This window comes from Hylobates moloch, unplaced genomic scaffold (assembly GCF_009828535.3).
Source record: "Hylobates moloch isolate HMO894 unplaced genomic scaffold, HMol_V3 SCAFFOLD_11, whole genome shotgun sequence".
Lineage (NCBI taxonomy): Eukaryota > Metazoa > Chordata > Mammalia > Primates > Hylobatidae > Hylobates > Hylobates moloch.
Genome location: NW_026652286.1, coordinates 48,900,742 through 48,924,868, shown reverse-complemented (window position 1 = coordinate 48,924,868; position 24,127 = coordinate 48,900,742). Strand labels below are relative to the sequence as shown.

General features: G+C 41.6%; 1 protein-coding gene across 2 annotated transcripts in view; it reads right to left on the bottom strand.

Annotated features, from left to right (window-relative positions):
- Window positions 1–15,170, bottom strand: part of ACER3 (alkaline ceramidase 3) — a 163,331-nt gene extending 148,161 nt beyond the window's left edge. Inside the window, exon 1 of one of the 2 annotated variants that reach the window (XM_032166983.2) lies at window positions 15,012–15,170. In XM_032166983.2, coding sequence (XP_032022874.1) covers window positions 15,012–15,114 — 103 coding nt within the window. In that variant the 5' untranslated portion in view covers window positions 15,115–15,170. The remainder of the gene's footprint in view (window positions 1–15,011) is intronic. The other variant, XM_058446689.1, reaches the window with a different exon arrangement.
- Window positions 15,171–24,127: the final 8,957 nt, after the last annotated feature.

The following is a 24,127-nucleotide window of genomic DNA, read 5'->3' as shown; positions in this document are numbered from 1 at the left end:
AACTGGTATATTCATACAGTGGAATCCTACCACATAGCAACATGGATGAATCTCAAAAACATGCTGAACAAAAGAAGTCTTACCCCAAATAGTAAATACTAGATAAGTCCATTTCTATGCAGTTCTAGAACAGGCAAACCTAATCTATGGTAGGGAAAAAAAATCATCAGAACAGTGGTTTGCTGGAAAGAAGGGGTAAAATGGAGGTGGGGATTAACAGGGAAGGAGCATGAGGGAACTTTCCTGGCTGATGGTAAAGTTCCACATCTTGATAGAGGTTGTTACATAGGTGTATGCATTTCTCAAAATCCAGCAAAACTAACTTAAGATTTGTGTATTACAGGCTGGGCATGGTGGCTCACGCCTGTAATCCCAGCACTTTGGGAGGCTGAGGTGGGTGGATCACCTGAGGTCAGGAGTTCAAGACCATCTTGGCCAACATGGTGAAACCCTGTCTCTACAAAAAAAATGAAAAAATTAACTGGGTGTGGTGGCACATGCCTGTAATCCCGCATCTCTACTAATAATACAAAAATTAGCCGGGTGTGGTGGTGCTCTCCTATAATCCCAGCTACTTGGGAGGCTGAGGTAGGAGAATTGTTTGAACCTGGGATGGGGAGGTTGCAGTGAGCTGAGATCATGCCACTGCACTCCAGCCTCGGCAACACAGCGAGACTCCATCTCAAAAAAAAAAAAAAAAATTGTGTATTACATTGAATGTAAATTTTACATCAAAAGAAAAAAAACAAGGAATTAAACTTAAATGATATGCTTTAGTATTTAGAGGAAAGCAAACAGATGTCTGCAGTTTACTTCGAAATGTATCAAAAAATAAAATGAACTGATGGATGGAGAAAGGAATGGAAAAATGAATCGGTATGTAATAAAAACAAGTGTAATAAAATGTTAATGGTAGAATCAAGGTAGTGGGTGAATGGATATTCACTGAAGAATTCTTCCAACTTTGTTGTACGCATAAAAATTTCATCTCAAAAAAACGAAATGTTGGCCGGGCGCGGTGGCTCACGCCTTTACGTAATCCCAGCACTTTGGGAGGCTGAGGTGGACGGATCACGAGGTAAGGAGATCGAGACCAGCCTGGCCAACATAGTGAAACCCTATCTCTACTAAAAATACAAAAATTAGCTGGGTGTAGTGGCGTGCGCCTGTAATCCCAGCTACTAGGGAGGCTGAGGCACAAGAATCGCTTGAACCCAGGAGGGGGAGGTTGCACTGAGCCAAGATCGCACCACTGTACTCCAGCCTGGCAACAGAGTGAGATTCCGCCTCAATAAAAAAAAAAAAAAAAAAGAAGTGCTTTTCATGCCATGTTAGAATTTGGTCTTTATCCTTTAGTCAATAGAAAGTCCTCAAAGGGAAACAGAAAAAGCACCTAATTATCTAAGAAGTAATCAGTCAAGGTTTAAAGAGATATCCACTGACTCAGAGAATGCAGTTACAAATGACAAACGAAAAGCCAACAGCATGTGCAAAAGCATCAGGTTAAGGATATGTGACATATAGATAATCCAATTGAACCTCCCACAGAAAACATCTAAAAATCCTGAATTTAAAAACAAATCAAAGAAGGAAGAAAGAAGGGAGGGAGAAAAGGAGAAATGGAAAGTCCACCAAAGTAAGGAATCACGTAGACCTCCCAAAATAAAGCTTTAACTGCCCCCGTCCCCACCTCCCACACCCTAGAAACTCAGGCAGGAGTTGATGCTGCAAACTTAAGGCAGAATTCTTATCCTGGAAACCTTAGCTTTTGCACTTAATGCCTTTTAAATGATTGGATGAGGCCATTCATGTTATTGAGGGTAATCTCCTTTACCTAAAAAGTCAATTGATTACAGATATTAACCACATTTACTAAATACCGTCATAGCAACACCAAGATAAGTGTTTGACTAAATAAGTGGATATTATAGCCTAGCTGAGTTCACAAATAAAACTAATCACCACAGGTAAGGAAGCCACAACTATAATAAAGCATGGGTTAGTTTTGCTTTTTTTTTTTTTTAACTTATTTTTATTAGATTCCAATTCAACCCATCTTTACTGAGTACCTAATATTTGCCAGGTACTTCACAGTATGTTTTCACATGCATCTTGCCACTTAAATCTCATAACCATTCTTGTAAAATGAGAAAAATGATATTTGATAAGCTAAGTGATTTGCCCAAAGTCACAGGCTCAATGGAGTGAAGTCCAGATAGGAATCTTCATTCTGATTCCAAGTCCAATGGCCAGCTGTTCCATTATACCATGTACTTTCCCCAAAATAAAATATCTAGGACTTTCATGCAACCATAAAATGCTTTTACTGTCCCTTTTGGATCTATCATTTTGCTGGGTCTTAAAATGTTTCTTCATGCCTTTACTTCTTTTGAATGTTCTGCACTACCTAAAACTCTCCAGGTGAGTTTTTTCCCACTATTGGAAATAGCTGGCAAAGGAACAAAGGTAGATTCTAAAAATTGAAAAAAAAAAAACAACTTAAAATCTTAACCTGAAATAAGAATGGAGTGGACAAGACTTTCATTTAAATGTTTACTATACTATGTATAGTTACTATGTATTCTATCTCAGTGATATTCCCCAAATTACTGTTTGAGGAATTCTACTGTTCTCCTTATTTACACACACACACACACACACACACACCACAATTACTGTTCCACTTAAAAAAAAATCAATCATTTCTTCCAAAATGTGCTACCAAATGACAATTCTTCCCAGTTAATACCTTTGAAGACTTGAGCAAATACTAAGATTAGACTTCCAAATGTATTTAGGCTTCAAGTACCTACTAAGCTCTAGCTGCTAACTACAGACTTGAGTCTAAAAGGTGATTTCATTTAAGCTTGGGAAAGGTACTAAGAGAAAATAAGGATGAAAATTGTTTCTGAAATAAAAAAGTTCAATTTAGCTCATTACCCAGAATGATCCTTTTCAAGCTTTCCTTCACATACAGGTTTTCAGCCTACTGTTATTGTGCAGGGTAATCAACACCTAACTTGGTTTGCAAAGTTAGAAACCCAGGTTCCAGTACCAGCCGTGATCCTTAACAAACTGCTTATCCTTTTGAACTTACTTTCCTTACATACAAACAGAGATAACACCGAGAAAAGATATAAAAATGCTTTGTGTATGTTAAAGCCTTGCTTCTCCAAGTGTAGTCTCCAGACCAGCAGCACTGGAAACACCTGATAGCTTTTAAGAACTGCAGACTCAGCCAGGCGTGGTGGCTTATGCCCGTAATCCCAACACTTTGGGAGGATCGCTTGAGGCCAGGAGTTCGAGACCAGCCCGGGCAACATAGCGAGATTCCCTGCATCTCTACAAAAAATAAAATAAAATCACCAGGTATGGTGGCAGACACCTGTAGTGCTAGCTATTCGGGAGGCTGAGGCAGGAGGATCCCTTGAACCCAGGAGTTTGAGGTTACAGTAAGCTATGATTATGCCACTGAACTTCAACCTGGGCAACAGCATGAGACCCTGTCTCAAAAAAAAAAAAAAAAGAAAGAAAGAAAAGAAAAAGAAAAAAGGAATGCAGACTCTAAGGCCACATTCCATATCTACTAAACCAGAATATGTTTTTACAAGATTCCCAGGTAATCCACATACATATTAAAGTCTGAGGCCCATTGTTGTAAAGCACTTCATAGATGTTAGGTATCTTCACCATAATAAAACAGTTCATTAGAAACTTTTTGTTTGGAGAAGTCCTGTGATCTGGTAACCCATTAACAATATGACATCAACAATAATGACATCATCATCCTCAGCTCCATCATTTTCCAGACTGAGAAACTACTAAACGTGGATTCTGATCTAGGCTTCACCACTAATTTTCAATGTAATCTTAGGCAGACCACTTCTTAAGGTCTTTTTCCTTATTTGTAAAATGAGAACATTAGATCACCAGTTCCCAACATAAGGTCCCTGGACTCACTGGGGTCTAAAAAAGTGGTAAGGGAGGAAGACAGGGTAGTGTGGTAGTTAAGTGCATAGTTTTGGGATTAAATGGCTACTTCAAGACTGGGTGTGGTGGCTCACACCTGTAATCCCAGCACTTTGGGAGGCCAAGGCAGGCAGATCACCTGAGGTCCAGAGTTCGAGACAAGCCTGGCCAACATGGCGAAACCCTGTCTCTTCTAAAAATATAAAAATTAGCCGGGGGTGGTGGCACATGCCTGTAATCTCAGCTACTTGGGAGGGTGAGGCAGGAGAATCATTTGAACCCAGGAGGCAGAGGTTGCAGTGAGCCAAGATGGTGCCACTGCACTCCAGCCTCCGCGACAGAGCGAGACTCAGTCTCAAAAAAAAAAGTTCAGCCCATGCCAGGGTTTGGGGGTAAAGTTGGGGGATGAATGGAGGTGGTGGGTGGGGAGAGAGGTCAGATATGCCTCATTATACTCTTTGGAGTTCAGGCACACAATTGACCAGCATTAAAAAATAGAGATCCTAAGACTGACAGAACCGACTTTTTGTAGCAACAAGATACCAAATTCCAACCTGACTTTAATAAACCATCACATGATAAATAGCAAGGCCCTGAAACAAATCAAAGTACTTTATCCAAAATATACTTTTTGACATAATTTGAAATGGCCCTGCAAAGCTGTCTCTTGTAGAGGAAACTTACATTCCATAGAGAATTCCCTTCCCTTTCCAGCTCGTTTTCTGATCCTGAAGAGATTAGCTGAGAGTCTAGTATCTTTTAAAGGTCTGAATAGGAAACATTTGCCATCTATTGCCTCTAAGGGCAGCCACCAATGAGACTTCATCTACATAATAAGAACCTTGGTCTCTAAAACCCCTTATCTTAACCCAGATACTGATTTCTATTGATTCCAGGGATTTAAATAATAACTTAACTCTTTCAACCAATTGCCAATCAGAAAATCTTTAAATCCACCTATGACCTGTAAGCTGTGCCCCCTACTCAGCACTTCAAGTTGTCCCACCTTTCTAGACTGAACCAATGTATACCTTACATGTACTGATTGACATCTTATGTCTCCCTAAAACATAAAACCAAGCTGTAACCCAACCACCTTAGGCACATGTTCTCAGGACTTCCTTAGGCTCTGTCACAGATCATGATCCTTAACCTTGGCAAATAAACTTGTAAATTGACTGAAACCTTTCTCAGATACTTTTTGCTTTATACTATATACTTAAAACAGATGCATTTTATTGTAAGTAAATTATACCTCAAAAAGCTAATTGCAAAAGTAAAACAGGAAGAGAGAGAATGAGAATGCACTCTGGAAGTCAGAGAGCATGAGTCTAAATCTTCGCTTTGCCACTTGCAAAGTGGAAAACTTTAGACAAATTATTTAATCCCTCTCTGCCCTAAATTTCCAGATCTTTAAAACAGGACTACAGAACCTAACTTAAGAGTTGTTGTAAGGATTGTAATAAGAGTTATTGGCTCACGCTTGTAATCCCAGCACTTTGGGAGGCCGAGGCGGGCGGATCACGAGGTCAGGAGATCGAGACCACAGTGAAACCCCGTCTCTACTAAAAATACAAAAAATTAGCCGGGCGTGGTGGCGGGCGCCTGTGGTCCCAGCTACTCGGAGAGGCTGAGGCAGGAGAATGGCGTGAACCCGGGAGGCGGAGCTTGCAGTGAGCCGAGACTGCGCCACTGCACTCCAGCCTGGGCGACAGAGCGAGACTCCGTCTCAAAAAAAAAAAAAAAGAGTTATTACCAGATAATACACTCATAGAACTTTGTACATTAAACCCCATAAACGTTAGCTATTATTATTTCTATTGACTATTTTTAATATTTCAAAAATCACATTGATCCACAAGAAGACTGTAATGAAAATATTATGCTGTTTTGTTTTATATCAATGCATTAAACTAATTAGTGGCTGTATCTCATATAATCATTACAGCATGGTAATAGTATCTAGAACTTATCTGATTGGGTTACATGTACCTTTGATTAATTAAAATAGGGATAAAGTATATTAACAATTGTAATTTATGTAGGAGTAATAATAAATTATAATTTATGTAAGAGTGATAATAAATTCATGGCACCCATGAAACAAATTTTTTAAAAGGTTTCTTTATAATGAAAAGGTTAAAATAGCTACTCTGCTACCACATCGTCCAGCAGTTCCACCTTTGGGGTCTTGAAGAGATATTTGTACACCCATGTTCACAGCAGCATTACTCACAATAGCCAAGTAGAAGCAACCCAAGTGTACACTGACAGAAGAATGAATAAAAAATGTGGCCCGAGCATGGTGGCTCACACCTGTAATCCTAGCACCTTGGGAGGCTGAGGTGGGAGGATCACTTGAGCTCAGGAGGTCGAGACCAGCCTGGGCAACATAGTGAGATCTCATCTCTACAAAAATAAAAAAAAAAAATAGACAGGTGTGGTGGCACGCATCTGTGGTCCCATCTACTTGGAAGGCTGAGGTGGTGGGAGGATCACTTGAGCCCAGGAGGTTGAGACCAGCCTGGGCAACATAGTGAGACTTCATCTCTACAGAAAATAAAAAAATTAGCCAGGTGTGGTGGCACGCATCTGTGGTCCCATCTACTTGGAAGGTTGAGGTGGGAGGATCACTTGAGCCCAGGAGTTCAAGACCAACCTGGGCAACATAGTGAGACCTCATCTCCACAAAAAATAAAAAAAATTGGCCAGTTGTGGTGGCACGCATCTGTGGTCCCATCTACTTGGAAGGCTGAGGTGGGAGGATCACTTAAGCCCAGGAGGTTGAGGCTACAGTCAGCCATGATCACGCCACTGCACTCCAGCCTAAGCGACAGAATGAGACCCTTTGTCAAAAAAACAGAAAATGTGGCAAATACATACAATAAAATACGATACAGCCTTGAAAAGGAAGGAAATTCTGATTGCTACAACATGGATGAAACTTGAGGACATTACACTAAATGAAATAAAACACTCACAAAAAGACAAGTATTATATGGTTCTACTTATATGAGGTACTTAAAGTAGTCAAATTTATAGAGACAGAAAGTAGAAGGGTGGTTGCCAGTGACTAGAAGGAAGAGAAAATGGGGAGTTGTTTAATGGATACAGAGTTTTAGTTTTGCCAGATGAAGAGTTCTGGAAATTGATTGCCCAACAGTGTGAATGTACTTAACACTACCGACTACTGAACTGTATGTACATTTAAAATGGTTAAGAAGATAAATTTTATGTTATGTGTACTTTTCCACAATTAGAAATAAATAAATAGCTGGTATGGCAACTCTTGCAGCCCTAACGCTATAAAACCTTTATGAACCTATCTATGTTTTAAGTTTGTAATAAGCGATCATAGCACCTAAAACAATTAACTGGCAGTCTGACTTGGATGCTGTCTGCATAAATCAACTCAAACTGTGTTTTTCCTCTGTTCTCACAACCCAAAAATCATCACAGAAGACTTCTGTGACCAAGTGTGTGTGGGGAAACCCAATCAGTTCTATAGCAATCAGTTCTACAGCAGACACCAGCTGGGTGTCCTCCAATTCAATTCCAACATTATCCACCTTAAGATAGTGTCAGCTCCTACAGGTTGAGGGCTCAGTCCCCAAAACTGCCCCCTTCCTTCAGACACCTGTCCCAAGTCCGGGGCTGGGGCTAGTGCAGCTTACAGAACCCAGGGAAACAGGTCTATTAGTTTATTACAAAGGATATTTCAAAGTTTACAAATAAACAGCCAGAAGAAGAGATACACAGGGGAAGGTTTGGAAGGGTCCTGAGCACGGGAGGTTCTGCCCCCACCGATTTGGAGCGCAGCACCCTCCTAATATGTGGATGAGTTCTTGTTCACCTTCCTGTCAGCCTCCACGTGTTCAGCTATCTAGAAGTTCTCCAAACCCTGTCCTCTTGAACCTTTTATGGAGACTTCACTGGATAGGCATGATTGAAGCATGAACAACCATGTTGAAATACGATTGGACAAAAAAGGTATAGTCTAATATTAATAGATTGGGGAAACCCAGCAAAGCCTGTCTGTTCAGATTCCTCTTGGCTTCTCTCTGCAGCATTCCTTCCTCCAGGGTATGGGGCAGGACTCTCTCTGTAATGAGGGTCTTGTGACCCACAGTCAGATTTGAGTACTGCCTTGGGTGGGTGAAAGAAGGGCAGGGAAAGACCAGAGAGACAGAGATTCTGTTTCCTGAGGCCTGCTTTGAGGCCTACAGTGCCCCAACATTATAATAAAAGACTCTAAAAAGGGATATGAGAGTTATGAGCCAGGAACCATGAGCTATACACACACACACACACACACTCACAGATATATTAAACCTAAACTCTTTTGTACACTCAATTTGTCCTTTCATTTGGCCTTCATTCTTCAGTTGACTTTATGAGCTTTTGAGTTATAATTTGGAGGCAGTGCTGCTTGCCTGTCAATAACCTTCAGAGAAAGGAGCATCTTCCTTCATATGACAGGGATGTCACCTCTGCCAGCCCAGAGTCCCAAGACCAAAAAAGAAGCCTGACGTGTGCTCACTAACTTGAGGTTGCTCTTCAGGGAGGATGGTAAGAAGGAACCTGAGAAAGGAAAAGAAAAGAAATATAGCAAAGGGCTACAAGCAGTCAAATGCCTTTCATGGCATACTTGTATGGCAGAGGTAGCTGATTAAAGCCCCTTTTGTCTTGTGCTGCAGCAGCAAGGGAAAAAAAGACCTTGTTGCCCCATCTAAGTGAATCCCATAGCAAAGGTATAGAGACTGAGGGCTGCCCTACTTTCCTTCTGCCCACTTCCTATGAATAGGATGGGGAGAGGGGCAGCAAACCTATGAGAAGGAACAATACTTAGCTTGAACCATTCTCATTCGTGGACAAAAGGATATGGCAAGATGATCATACAAGATCGTAACAGCCATTCTTCCCATCCACGAAAGTCATACCAACCAGGTTACCTCTTCAGACTGACGTAAGCCCTATAAAAACCATAACTGGGAATTTTCAAGTATTTTTTAGCTTCTTTTTGCTTATTTATTTTTATTTTTTAGCTTTCTGATAAACCCTTCCTCATAATATGTCAATTCTTGGACATTCCTTGATCAAATACATTTTCGGGAATGCATTTCACCTGAAAGAATGTGCCTGTTTGTACCTGTCTGTTCATACTCCTGTTGGCCTCTCAGCTACTTTTTTTTTTTTTTTAAGACAGAGTCTCACTCTGTCACCGAGGCTGGAGTGCAGTGGCACAATGTCAGCTCTCTGCAACCTCCACCTTCAGGGTTCAAGTGATTCTCCTGCCTCAGCCTCCCAAGTAGCTGGGACTACAGGCACACACCACCACACCTGGCAAATTTTTGTATTTTTAGTAGAGACGGTGTCTCATCATGTTGGCCAGGCTGGTCTCCAATTCGTGACCTCAAGTGATCTGTCTGCCTTGGCCTTCCAAAGTGCTGGGATTACAGGCATGAGCCACCATACCTGGCCCTCTCAGCTACTTTGAACAGAGAAGCCATCTTCAAACGGTTTTATAGTCTTAGTCAGTGACAAAATAGGTAATCAGTAAATATCTGCTGAATAAATAAAACACTTTGAATGATTTTTAACCGGGTAATTCTTTTCTGAACACCCATGTTCACAGCAGCATTATTCACAATAGCCAAGAGGTAGAAGTAACCCAAGTTTATGCTGTCAGAATGAATAAAGAAAATATGGCCTGGGCATGATGGCTCACATCATGAAGCTGTAGGTAAATCTTATTCCCCTCCATTTCCATTTATGTAATATTTCTTCCATTAAATCAACAGCACCTAACACTCCACGTTGTATAGATAGTATGTCTTGGTAGAAGGAGTTTTGAGACCTAAATTTGAATACCATTTCTGCCTCTTAATAGCTGTATGATGCTGAGCTGCTTATTTAACTAACTTCTCCAAGACTCAGCGTCCTTCTCTTTACAATGTGGTAACATCTAACATTCCTTGATAGGAATGTTCTGAGGATTAGAAATACACAGTCTGCACTTTGCAGGGTTTCAATATGCTCAAATTTCAGTTATCACGGTTTAGTTAAATAACACCAATTACCCAATGACACAATTCAAATTTCAGTTACCACTGTATACTAATTGTGAGTAGCTGAATATAGTACAAACTTCACTACTACATCTTAAGTCCACAAATCACTATACAAATAACAGAAGTACATCACCATCAGTGACCAACCAGGTCACTTCTTTCAATGTCTGTTGGTGATCAGTCACAGTGAACCTGGTACCAGTTATTCAGTTCATGTACAGAAAGCAAAGCATGTAGTTGAGTTGCCTTCTTGTCTCCTGGAGATAAACTTATGTGCCATGTTACAAAACTGAGTAACAGAAAGAGAGAATTTGCCAAGAATGATGAAAGGGTAGCAGAGAAACAAAAACGTATAATGTTGGAAGTGAAATTCCAATCAAACATAAACAGAATTATAGAAGAAACAGCTGACCATAAGAATGCTGACGCTACTGCCATTCAAGGGACTCTAAATATGTAGTCTGAGGGGCTGGGTGCAGTGGCTCACACCTATAATTCCAGCACTTTGGGAGGCTGAGGTGGGCGGATCACTTGAGGCCAGGAGTTCAAGACCATCCTGGCCAACATGGTGAAACCCCATCTCTACCAAAAAAAAATACAAAAATTAGCCAGGTATGGTAGTGCGTGCCTCCCAGCTACTTGGAAGGCTGAGGTGGGAGGATCGCTTGAGCCCAGGAGGCGCAGGTTGCAGTAAGCCAAGATCACGCCACTGCACTCCAGCCTGGGTGACAGAGTAAGACTTCGTCTCAAAAAAGAAAAAAAAAAAAAGATTCTGGGCAAGGTGGCTCACACCTGTAATCGCAGCACTTTGGGAGGCCGAGGCAGGTGAATCACTGGAGGTCAGGCATTTGAGAACAGCCTGGCCAACACGGTGAAACCCCATCTCTACTAAAAATACAAAAATTAGCTGGGCATGGTGGCACACACCTGTAGAGTCCCAGATATGGGGTGCTGAGGTGGCAGGATCACTTGAGCCTGGAAGGTCGAGGCTGCAGTGAGCTGTGATTGTGCCAGTGCACTCCAGCCTAAGCAACAGAGGGACACCTTGTCTCAAGAAAAACCCAAAAACCTGTTGGCCTCATTAGTGTAGCTGTAGCTGGCCAAAAAAAGTTTTTTTTAATTTAAAAGAAAAAAGACAAGTGGGCATGGAAGTTCACGCCTGTAATCCCAGCACTTTGGGAGGCTGAAGCAGGTGGATCACTTGAGGTCAGGAGTTCGAGAACAGCCTGGCCAAAACGGCGAAACCCCGTCTCCACTAAAAATACAAAAATTAGCCAGGCGTGGTGGCATGCGCCTGTAATCCCAGCTACTTGGGAGGCTGAGGCAGGAGAACTGCTTGAACCCAGGAGGTGGAGGTTGCAGTGAGCCGAGATCGTGAACTGCATTCCAGCCTAGGCAACAGAGCGAGACTCTACCTCAAAAAAAAAAAAAAAAAAAAAAAAATACTCATTCCATATTATGAGTTATGTGACAAAAAGGCAAACACTGTTTTAATTACTCTTGATAAGTGATTTTTATAAACAAAAAAGTTTATTTCTCAATGCTTTTAACGTTTTAAAGTGTACTAAATAAATATGCTTACTTTTTTCATTTCCCTATCTATTCATAACCAACAGTAAAAGAGTTTACAATGTTTGACAAAAAGTTTTAAAGGTCACAGAACAATCATAACTTTTCCCATTGATTATTAACATAGTGTTACCTGGTTTTAACTTGCATAGTCATTTGTGTGGTCCCACACTATGATGCAAAGCAAGGACTGCCTGTACCTCTAACTTCTGGCAGGTCAAGGGGCTTATTATTTTACAATGAGAGACCTTTTCCTCTGGTCTTTACGATATGCTCAAACAAAAGGAATTTAAACTGATCCTGGCTGATGCTAGGAAGAGTTTTCAGGTGCTGAAAGTGACTGAGAACTACTGCCATATCTGAATATGCAATCCCCCAAACTCTTCATTATTCCCTAAAATACATATATTCTAATGCTGAAAGATAGTTGAAAGATGGCTGAGTAAACTGAATAGTTGTTCAATTTGTCCTTTGTGATAGTATAGTATTTCATATCTGTCTTCCTTTCTTGAACATAGGGGCAAAACAATGAATGTGTGATAGAAGTAATGATGGAGAGGTAACACGGACAGTAGCTTTAGAGTCAGACCGCAATGTGAACACTATCTCTACATCACTTATTGTAATCTTAGGTAAATTATTTCTTAGAGCTTCAATGTCCTTATCTTTGAAATGGGGATAATAATACCTTCTTTTTGAAATTACTGTAAAGATCAAAAGAGATAAGATATATGAAGTGCTTAGCAAAGTGTAGTACATAGTGACCACTTAGATAATAGCTATTATTACATTATCTTTAATATTACCATCAATACTATCATTAATGTAAATACTATCATGATGTTAAAATTGCATTTGCTTTAAACACATATTTTAAACATATTATTAATCAGCATATTTTTCAAAGATCAAATTATCTTAGTCCAAGATATATTATTATAGATACTCATGACTTGCTATGGTAAGATGACTTGACCTCAACTTCCTCCAGATGATTTTCTCCCAAGGTGCATGCGCAAAGGACTGCCAACATTCACTCATCCTCTTCTTGCAACCCCTCTATTTCCTATGTCAAAACCCTCCCTGTAGTCTGCTCAGAGTTTCCTCTTCTGAGCACATTGAGAACAAATGACATTTCCCATTTCTCAGAGCTATCTGCCAGAACACAGTATCTTGCTCTCTCAAAGTCCACATGACTTAACTGCCAGTTTTCTCTCTTTGCATTTTTTATTTTTATTTTTTGTAGAAATAAACTCTTGCCCAGTTGGAGTGCAGTGGCACAATTACAGCTCACAGCAACCTTGAACTCCTGGGCTCAAGTGATCTCCCCACCTCAGTCTCCTAAGTAGCTGGGACTACAGGCACAAACCACCATGCAGATCTAATTTTTTTTCTTTTTTATGGAGACAGGGTCTCACTATGTTGCCCAGGCTGGACTCAAACTCCTGGCCTCAAGCAATCCTCCTGCCTTGGCCTCCCAAAGTGCTGGCATTACAGGCATGGGCCACGATGCCCAGCCCAGTTTTTTCTTTTGATTTGAATCCAAAACCTTGGTTCTAAACTAAGAGTCATTATTACCTACGTAGACCCATAAAGCTGCAACTAAGGCCAGCCCCTTTTTTCTATTAAACAATTTTTTCCTCCGAAAATATTCACGAGTTCATTGAACAATGTTTGATTTAACACTTTCAGTGACAGAAAGTCCTCTGTCCCCCAAGTCAAACTTTCCCATATCATTGGTTAGGTTTTTCCTTACATTGAAGCAAACTTTTCCCCATTACAGTTGGTTTCTGCCCATAGGCCCTAATTCCAGATTCTAAATAAATTTTTAAAAAATTATTCTATATGATAGCCCATCCAATATTTGAAGACTCTTGAATTCCTCTTTTCCACGTTACACATTTCCAGCACAGAGTGCATGGTTTTACGTCTCTTTCCTTGTGGTCATGGTTCTCTGAACCAGGCATGGGCTTGCCAAAGTGATCTAACAACAAACTGGTAAAGTGCTTCCTTTGCCAACATGTGGGTTCCCAAGTAATTGCATTACAAATGATCCCTTTGCCCATATTTCTCCATGATTATGTAAAATTTATTAATTTAATAGTTCAAGAAAAGTGACTCTTAGCCTAAATCATGGTCATAAGAGAATAGTACTAAAGACCTGAAAACTGCAAAAAGTGTTCTTTTTTTTTTTTTTTTTTAAACTTAGCCAATTACCAGAACAGAATAAAGTGGGACCATTTGTCATGATATGCTTGCCTCTTTCCTACAAAGCCATGCACAGATGCCTGGGAGCAGGACTCAACAATGAGAAGGTTAGCTAAGAAGAGTTTCACTTCACGTCCTGAGAAGTAGATCCAACTAAAAGAAGGCAGTAATCATTAGCCAAAGGATATTCTCTGCACTTTGCCAGAAGCAGGTACCTAAAAGAAGGATCAAATATTGTGCTCTCAAAACCTGATTAAATGATAGAAAAAGAAGTGGCAGATTTCTCCTAGCCTCGCAGGAAAAATCGTCTATGAAAACAGACAGACACCCACACAGATACAGAACAAGCCCAACCTGACCAGCGGTGCCTGACAGAGCAGCAGCTAAAGAAGAATTCTTATATCCTCAGAAGGTGCAGTCGGTGGAAGTAGTGTCCTCAGATGACCCCTAACTCCTAGATAGTTGGATAGGACAGAATGGAGCAGGGACTTGGTCCTTTGTGCTCTTGGGAGTCTGGCAGGAGCAGAAGGTACAGACTAGGTGCAAGATGCCTTCGACTCCTGGTGCAAGATGACAGTTGAATAACCATACTCGGAGAGCAGATGACCTCTGGTACTCGAACACATCCTGGGGGATAGGGTGGGATGGTTCAGATCTCAGACTAGTGAAACTGTTTCCTGGAGGTAAGCGAGGAGGTCTAATATTCCAGTGAAAAGGGAACGGAAAGACGGTAGAATTCTCACGGACTGGGGGAAAGACGAAGCTAGGAACTGTCCCCTTCTGGTGGTGGCAACAGCAGAGCAGGTGTCCTGGGCCCTCATTCCAAGGGGCAGGGTCCTCCACTCTCCTAGCCTGGCCCCACTCCGCTCTTGGGCAGGAATTCCCATTCCCAACCCGGCTCCTCAGGCTTTCCTCCTTAGGTCCAGCAGGGGCTCCCCACTTCCCACTGCTCTTCTGCCCCCCCAATCCCCAGGCCCCCTTCCTCCCTCCCAGACCCCGACACTCCTCCCTCTACATACTGGACTCCCGGCCTGCGCCTCTCAGCCTCCCGCTGGCCCAGGGCGCCGCATCCAGCTCCCGGGGCCAGGCCTGGCACCTCCCCTCGCGGCCAGGTTCGCCCTTTGCCTTCCTCACACGGCGTCTCCTCAGCCCGGTGCCCTCTCGCCCCCGCTCCCCTCCTCAGGCCACACTCACAGAACTCGGCGATGTACCAGGTCACGGAGTAGTTCTCCTCGCACCAGTCCAGCGTGGAGGTCGTGGGGCCCCAGTAGCCCTCCCGGTCCGCGGCCGGAGCCATCACGCCGCCGCCGCCGCCCAGGCGCTCAGCTCACAGTGCCGGGTTAGGCTGGCGACCAGGCCGGCTCCGGCCCAGCCCGCGCGCTCGCTCGCGCCCCGCCCTGCCCTGCCTCCCCGAGGGGCGGGGCCTGGCGCCGTTACTGACACGGCCCTGACGGAGGCCCCGCCCGCCGGCGCCGCTGGGCCGCGGGGCCGGGCCAGGGCTGACCTGGCGCTAGGCCCACTCGGAGGGCGCCGGCTGGCCCCGCCCCTCTTCACCCTTGGGCGGGGCAGGGGCGTGATCCAGGAAGGAGCCGGGGGCCTGGGCTTCCTGGCCCGCGTAGACACGCCAATGGCCGTAGGTTGGGGGTTGCTGACATCCCAGAGGCTGTTCTGTCAGGATGTGCCAGAGCCTCTATTTGTGTGTGTGTGGTTTGATTTAATCGGGGCGGGGGTGGGATGAATACTTCTATCAAGCCCTTGCTTGATTAAACCTGTGCAGCGAAGCGCCTTTATGTCTTCCATTGAGCCACAGGCCTCAAATGGAGCCCCAAAACAGAGTACCCCCAACCAATTCCCGCGATTCTCAGGAAATAAACCGTGATTTTCTGATAAAGGTGTAAGTGTCTCTTCGGTACAAAGGGAAAGGGTGAACAACCCAGGACCGAAAAAAAAAAAAAGTAGGTTCTGAGATCCTAAAAAAAAGAATGCTGCTAGCTAGAGCAGTAAAGCAAAGTTTCCCTGCTTCGTTTGGGCCTCCAAGCGCAGAGGTTTCCATGTTCTAACTATAATTGTGCCCTGCTCTTCAGGCAACCAACAGCCTACCCCTACTTCCAACTTCAAAAGTCTAATACTCTCAGCCCCCATCTGGGAGTATCCTAGACGGCAAAACCCCGTGTCTACGAAAAACACAAAAATTAGCTGGGCGCGGTGGCTCAGACCTGTGGTCCCAGCTACCTGAGAGGCTGAGGTGGGAGGATCACTTGAGCCCCCGCGGTGGAGATTGCATGCAGTAAGCTGAGACTGTGCCAATCCAGCCTGGGAGAACAGAGCGAGACCCTGTCTCTAAATAAATAAATAAATAAATAAATAAATAAATAAATAAAAAGTCTAATACTCCAGAGGTCTGCCAGAGAGCTCTTCCTAAAACAGATGCAACCACCCTTGCCCCTAGGGTTCAGCTACACCAAACTCAAACTTTCCCCTCTCCTAGAATGTGCTGGGTCACCTACCTTTGTTCCCACAGTTCAACTGGGACAGCCTAACTCTCTTCTCCGTTTGACCAACTCCCCACTCTTCTTTTAAAATCCAGCTCCCTGAAGCCGTCCCAGATGTTTACACCCTAGAGCTTCCTTGCCCTTTGTCCACATCCTACTGTGCTACATCCTGATCAGAGACCTTGCTTTCCATTCTTTATGGTCTTAGTATTAGGACTCTGCCTGAATACACAGTAAGAAATGAGTATAAATGAAGGATGATACAACTGCTATTTTCTAAATAAATAAGTCAGATGTGGTACAAGTCAAAGGTAAAAGAGAGAACAAGGAGAGATGAAGAGCCCACAGCCTTTCTACAAAATAACCATAGCCAATTAGCAGGAAATAGATGCAGAACTTTTATTTGCTAGGTGCAAAACCTAGGGAAGCAGTGTATTTTTTTTTTTTTTTTTTTGAGACAGTCTTGCCCTGTCGGCAGGCTGGAATGCAGTGGCATGATCTCGGCTCACTGCAACCTCCGCCTCCTGGGTTCAAGCGATTCTCCTGTCTCAGCCTCCAGAGTAGCTGGGACTACAGGCGTGCACCACCACTCCCAGCTAATTTTTGTATTTTTAGTAGAGACAGGGTTTCACCATGTTGGCCAGGCTGGCCTCGATCTCTTGATCTCATGATTCACCCGCCTCAGCCTCCCAAAGTGCTGGGATTACAGGCGTGAGCCAACGCATCCGGCCGGAAGCAGTGTATTTTAATAGGAATAGTAGCCTCTCTGAAATTTTTCTTTTTTGAGACAGTCTCGGTCTGTCGCCCAGGCTGGAGTGCAGTGGCACCATCTTGGCTTGTTGCAACTTCTGCCTTCCGGGAATCGTGCCTCAGTACCCCCTCATCCCCATAGCTGGGATTACAGGAGCCTGCCACCACACCTGGCTAATTTTTGTATTTTTAATAGAGACGAGATTTCACCATGTTGGCCAGGCCAGTCTTGAACTCCTGACCTGGAGTGATCCACCCTCCTTGGTCTCCCAAAGTCCTGGGATTACAGGCCTGAGTTACACGCCGCCTGGCCTGAAATTTTTATTTTGAATGTCACTGAGCTTCTACTATATACCATGCCCTGTTTGGCTGCCTGGGTGCTAGGACCACACAGAGGTAAACATGAAAGATCCAAGAAGGCCGTCTCCAGAGAGATAAAAGCCATCGAGGTGTGGGGAAACATCTATTTCTAGTCATTTTATCTCATCATCTAAAACTTCTGTTTTGTTTATGTGTTTATATAATAATCATGAGCATATATAATTTATAAATGAATGAAATATTTATATATTTGTACGCTCAAAATGAATACACAAAAACTCATACTCAAAAGTGATTTGCCAATGAGGTGTTCAATCAGAACAGTGCAGAGACCACAACAATAGAGTATGATCATTCTTAGCTAGGAGTAAAAAAAAAATTAGGGTGTTGTGGAACCCCCTATGTGAAAATAACCCCTGACCCAGCCAAGTGACTCAAGGCAGGATGAGGCCTTGGCTGAGTCAATACTCTGCACAGTGTTCATCAATAGTGAAAAAGGAAATCTACCGTGACGAGGACGGAATTTAGGAGAGAGAAATTCCCCCATCCAAGAGAAAAGGTGCATTGCAGAAGTTTCACTCAGAAAACACAAAATGAATTTCACAATTCCTTCAGCAATATCTACCTTCCTTTTTCTTTTTTTCTAAAAAATTTCCCCCCTTGAGCATAAAAGCAATACCTGGAAATGTAAGGGACCCAGACTAGTCAAAACTATCTCAAAAAAGAACAAAGCTGGAGGACTTATACTTCCCGATTTCAACACTTACTATACTTACTGTAAAACTATAGTAATGAGGACAGTGCAGTACTGGCACAAAGATAGACATGTAGATCAAAGGAATAGAATTGAGAGTCCAGCAATAAACCCTTACATTTATGGTCAATTGATTTTTAACAAGGATGCCAAGACAATTCAATGGGGGACGAATAGTCTTTCAACAAATAGTGCTGGGACAACTGGATATCCACATGCAAAAGAATGAAATTAGAATGCTTCCTGTTACAATAAACAAAATTCAACTCAAAAGAGATCATAGACCTAAATGTAAGAGCTAAAACTATAACATTCTTAGAAGTTTACATAAAAATAAATATTTGTAACCTTGGAGTAGGCAATGGTTTCTTATATAAAACATCAAAAACACAAGCGACAAAAGGAAAAATAGATAAATTGGACTTCATCAAAATTAAAAACTCCTTTGCTGAAAATGATACCATCAAGAAAGTGAAAAGACAACCCACAGAATGAAAGAAATTATTTGCAAATCATATATCTTATATGAGACTTGTATCCAGAATATATAAAGAACTTGTAATTCAATAATTAGAAGACAAATAACTCCCAATAACCCTATTAAAGGATGAGTAAAGGATCTGAATAGACATTTCTCCAAGGAAGATATACAAATAATCAATAAAAACATGAAAAGCTGTTCAACATAGCTGGGCGTGGTGGCTCAAGCCTGTAATCCCAGCACTTTGGGAGGCTGAGGCAGGCGGATCATGAGGTCAGGAGATCGAGACCATCCTGGCTAATACAGTGAAACCCCGTCTCTACTAAAAATACAAAAAATTCGCCAGGCCTGGTGGTGGGCACCTGTAGTTGCAGCTACTCGGGAGGCTGAGGCAGGAGAATGGCGTGAACCCAGGGGACGGAGCTTGCAGTGAGCGGAGATCACGCTGCTGCACTCCAGCCTGGGCGACAAAGCAAGACTACGTCTCAAAAAAAAAAGAAAAAAAGAAAAAGAAAAAGAAAAGATGTTCAACATAATTAGCCATTAGAAAAATGCAAATCAAAACCACAGTGAGATGCCACTTCACACACCCTAGGGTGGCTATAATCAAAAAGACAAATAACAACAAATGTTGGCAAGCATGTGGAGAAAGTGGAACCCTCAAACATTGCTGGTATGTAAAACGGTGCAGCAGCTTTGAGAACTTTTTCAGTTCCTCAGAATGCTAAATGGAGTTATCATATGACCTAAGTAGTTTTACTCCTAGGTATATGCCAAGAGAATTAAAAACATATATCCACCAAAAACTTGTACAAGGATGATCATAGCAGTATTATTCACAGTAACCAAAATGTGGAAACACACCAAATGTCCATCAATTGGTGAATAGATTAATAAGTGTGATATACCCATTCAATGAAACATTATTCTGCAATAAAAAGGAATGAAATGAAATACTGGTGCATGCTACAACATGGATGAACCTTGAAAATTTTATGCCATATCAAAGAAGCCAGACACCAAGGGGCACATATTGTGATTCCATTTATAATATATGGAACATCTAGAATAGGCAAATCTGAAGAGATAGAAAGTAAATATCTGAAGAGATAGAAAGTAAATCAGTGGTTGTCTGAGAAGGGGAGCAGGAACGGGAGGTGACTGTTAACGGGAATAGGGTAAGTTTGGGGGATGATGAAAGTGTTCTAAAATTAGATTGTGGTGATAGTTACACAACTCTGTGAACATGCCAAAAAAAAAAAAACAACCCACTGAAGTGTATACTTTAAATGGCCAATATGTATGGTGTGTAAATTATATCTTAAAACTTTTTATTTTATTTTATTTTATTTTGAGATGGAGTTTTGTTCTTTTTGCCAAGGCTGGAGTGCAATGGTATGATCTCGGCTCACTGCAACCTCTGCTTCCTGGGTTTAAGTGATTCTCCTGCCTCAGCCTCCTGAGTAGCTGAGATTACAGGTGTGCATCACCACACCTGGCTAATTTTGTATTTTTAGCAGAGACCAGGTTTCACCACGTAGGCCAGGCTGGTCTTGAACTCCTGACCTCAGGTGATCTGCCCACTTCGGCCTCCCAAAGTGCTGAGATTGCAGGCATAAGCCACTGCACCCGACCAAAACTTTTGTTTAAAGCAATACATTCTTAAGTTGAAAAATTTAGAAAATACCAAAAAAAAGTATAAAAAAAGAAATCACTTATAATCCCACCAACTAGCAATGTCCATTGTCAACACTTAAGTACATTTTCTTCCATTATTTTATCTAATGACTTGTTTACATAATGGAGCTATTTTTGTATTTATATTTCATATTCTTTCATAAGCATTTCTCATGCTACTAAAAGTACTCATAAATATCACTTTAATAGTTACATTAGGGAGGGTGCAGTGGATCGTGCCTATAATCCCAGCACTTTGGGAAGCCAAAGTGGGAGGATCTCTTGAGCTCAAGAGTTCAACACCAGCCTGGGCAACATAGCCAAACCCTGTCTCTACAAAAAATTTTAAAAATTAGCTGGGTGTGTTGGTGTGTGCCTGTAGTCCCAGCTACTCAGAAGGCTGAGACGAGAGGGTGCCTGAGCCCAGGAGTTTGAAGTTACAGTGACATATTATGCACCACTCCACTCCAGCCTGGGCAACAGTGAGACCCTGTTTCTAAAAAAAAAAAAAAGAAGTTACATCATATCCAATTTTATAAATAAATCACAATTTACTTAATTATGATATATTACTATTCCCTTACTACTGGGTATTTAGGTTATTTCCAGTGCTGATATTTTTTTTCAACTAACAACCCAAATTTTGAAAGCTTTCAACTAGATTCCTACTGAAAATTCTTTTTATCAGTTTTCAATGTGACAAAAGAAATCCAAGCTGTAATTAATTTTTCCATATGAGATATGTTGTACCATTTCACAACTGCAAAGGAAAATTTGAAACCACAAAAACCAAATGTGTAGGCTCACCACAGGATAAGTGATCTTAAGATCTACAAGTTACCTCTTGGCCACTTTTACAGCTCAGTGCATTCATGGCAGCCCCTTAACACTGCCTAGCCACCTCTCTATGGGAGACATGGAGTGTCACCAAAAGACAACAGACCTCAACCTGGGGACAGAACCTTAGCCTTTCTGGGGAGGCTCCCCTGACCCCCAGACAGGGTTGAAGAGCCTCCTGTGTTCTCCTGCAGACCCTTGGTTTCCCTCTGCCGTACTCCTCTCACTTTTGGTAATAGTCTGTTTAGGAGTTGGCCTTCCAGACCCTGTCCCACTCTATCTCTATATCTTCATCTGGACCTGACACAGGATTGGTGCTCAGGAGATACTTATAGAACAATGTAACAATAGTGTTTATCGAACATTTACCATGGGCTAGACCCTGTTCTGAGTTTTATGTATAAATATATAAACTCAGTAAAATCTTACAGCAATCCTATGAGGTAGACACTGTTCTTTTTCTCATTTTGCAGTTAGGGACATTAAAGTACAAACAGGTTAAGTTACTTGCCCAAATATATATAACTAGTTCATAGCAGAGCAAGGATTTGAATCTAGCAGGCTGGCGTTAGAGCACAGGTGCTTAATAGCTACATTAAGAAAAATTTCTAATGGATTTGTGAAATCTTGATAATGAAGCCTACTTAGAGGATTTTACAGGGATCTAGAGAGCACTGATGAGGGTAAGTGCCATTAGGATAGAAATCATGTGTCACCACTGTATGCCTAACACACAACTTGCTGCAGATTACATTGTCAATAAATACATAGTGAATGTGTATTTACATATATATATATATACATATATATAAAAAGGCAAGGATGAGAAAAGGCACAAGAGAATACGAATTTTTAAAATGTTATTACATTTATTATTTACTTTCTCTGTTTAATATAACCAGTAATGTATGTTCCTTATGGAAAATTTAAAAATACAGATGGGAAAAAATAATTTTATTATGAATATATAATGTACTAAAATAATATCTATAATTTACATAAATTATTCAGAAAAATAATGAAATGAATCTTGACATAGCCATCACCCAGTTTAAGAGATGGACCGTAGCCAATTACTTGAACCCCTGTGTATCCTTCTTCAATCTCATCACTTTCCTTTCTCCATAAGCAACTACCCTCCTGAATTTTGTTTTTATCATTCCTTTACTTTTCTGTATATTTTATCATATAAATGTATCCCTGAACATATATGTTTTTGAACTTGATATAAGTAGACTCGCATGAAATGTATTATTTGGAGACTTGCTCTTTTTTTTTTTTTATCAAAATACTGTACTTGTAAGATTCATCCATGTTGTTGCATAAGGCATCAGTTTATTTATTTTTACTCTTATTTTTTTAGAGACGGGGTCTCGCTCTGTCCCCCAGGCTAGAGTGCAGTGGCACATTATAGCTCACAGTAACCTTGAACTCCTGGCGCAAGGGATCCTCTCGCCTCAGTCTCCTGAGTAGCTGGGACTACAGGCGCATCACCATGCCTCACTAGTTTTTATTTTTTAATTTTTTTGTAGAGACAGGGTCTGGCTATGTTGCCCAGGGTGGTCTCAAACTTCTGGCCTCAAGTGATCCACCTCAGCCTCCAGAGTGTTGGGATTACAGGTGTGAACCACTACGCCTGGTCAAGTTTTACTCTTTTATGGCCTTCTTTTGTATGACAATACCACAATATATTTATCAATTCTGCTAAGATGAATATGAAGTTGTTTTTCACCTTTGCTATTATAACCACTGCTATCCTGATGTTTATTTTTACACACCTTCTGACACACGTACAAGCATATTACCTTTAGCATGTTACCTATGAATGAACGTTTGCACATTTTCAAATTAGTAGATAATGCAAAGATTGTACCAATTTACATTTTCACAATTAAATTACATTTCACACTGAAAATATATTTATTCAAAAAAAATCCACAGTGAAAAAATATATAAAGAATCACCTGAGACTGGGCACAGTGACTGATTCCTATAATCTCTGTGCTTTGGGAGGCAAAGGTGAGACAATTGCTTGAGACCAGGAGTTCAAAATCAGCCTGGGCAACATAGTAAAACCCCACCTCTACAAAACAATTAAAAATCAGTCAGGTGCGGTGGCACAGGCTTATAGTTCTAGCTACTTGAGAGAATGAGGTGGGAGGACATCTTGAGACTGGGAGTTCGAGGCTGCAATGAGCTATAATCACACCACTGCACTCCAGCCTGGGCAACACAGCAAGAGCAGGATCCTGTCAAAAAGAAACAAAGAGAGAAAGAAAAAGAGAGAGAGAGACAGACAGACAGACAGAAAGAAAGAAAGAGAAAGAAAGAAAGAGAGAAAGAAAAAGAGAGAGAGAGAGAGACAGACAGAAAGAAAGAAAGAAAGAGAAAGAAAGAGAGAAAGAGGAATCGGCTGGGTGCAGTGGCTCATGCCTGTAATCTCAGCACTTTGGGAGGCTGAGGGGAGTGGACCACCTGAGGTCAGGAGTTCAAGACCAGCCTGGCAAACATGGTGAAACCCCATCTCTACTAAAAATACAAAAATTAACCAGGTGTGGTGGTGGGCGCCTGTAATCCCAGCTACTCGGGAGGCTGAGGCAGAGGATCACTTGAACCCAGGAGGTGGAGGTTTCAGTGAACCGAGATCGCACCACTGCACTCCAGCCTGGGCAACAGAGCAAGACTCCATCTCAAAAAGAAAAAAGAAAGAAAGAAAAAGGAATCAAGAATCACCTGGAATTTCATCACGTAGTAAACACTGATAATATTTTGGTGTATAACTAGCCAGATATTTTTCATACATATACATGTTTTATTAAAATAGTTATAAAATACAAATCATTTTGGAGCTTTCTGTTTTTACTTAAAATGCATGATAAGCATTGAAAAATAAATGTCGTATGTACCTGCTGATGCTTATGCTTCCAGAAACATTATTAGACTAATCATCACTCCTAATTCCAGACTTTGAGACTCTACTCTGATGCCATCCTGATTA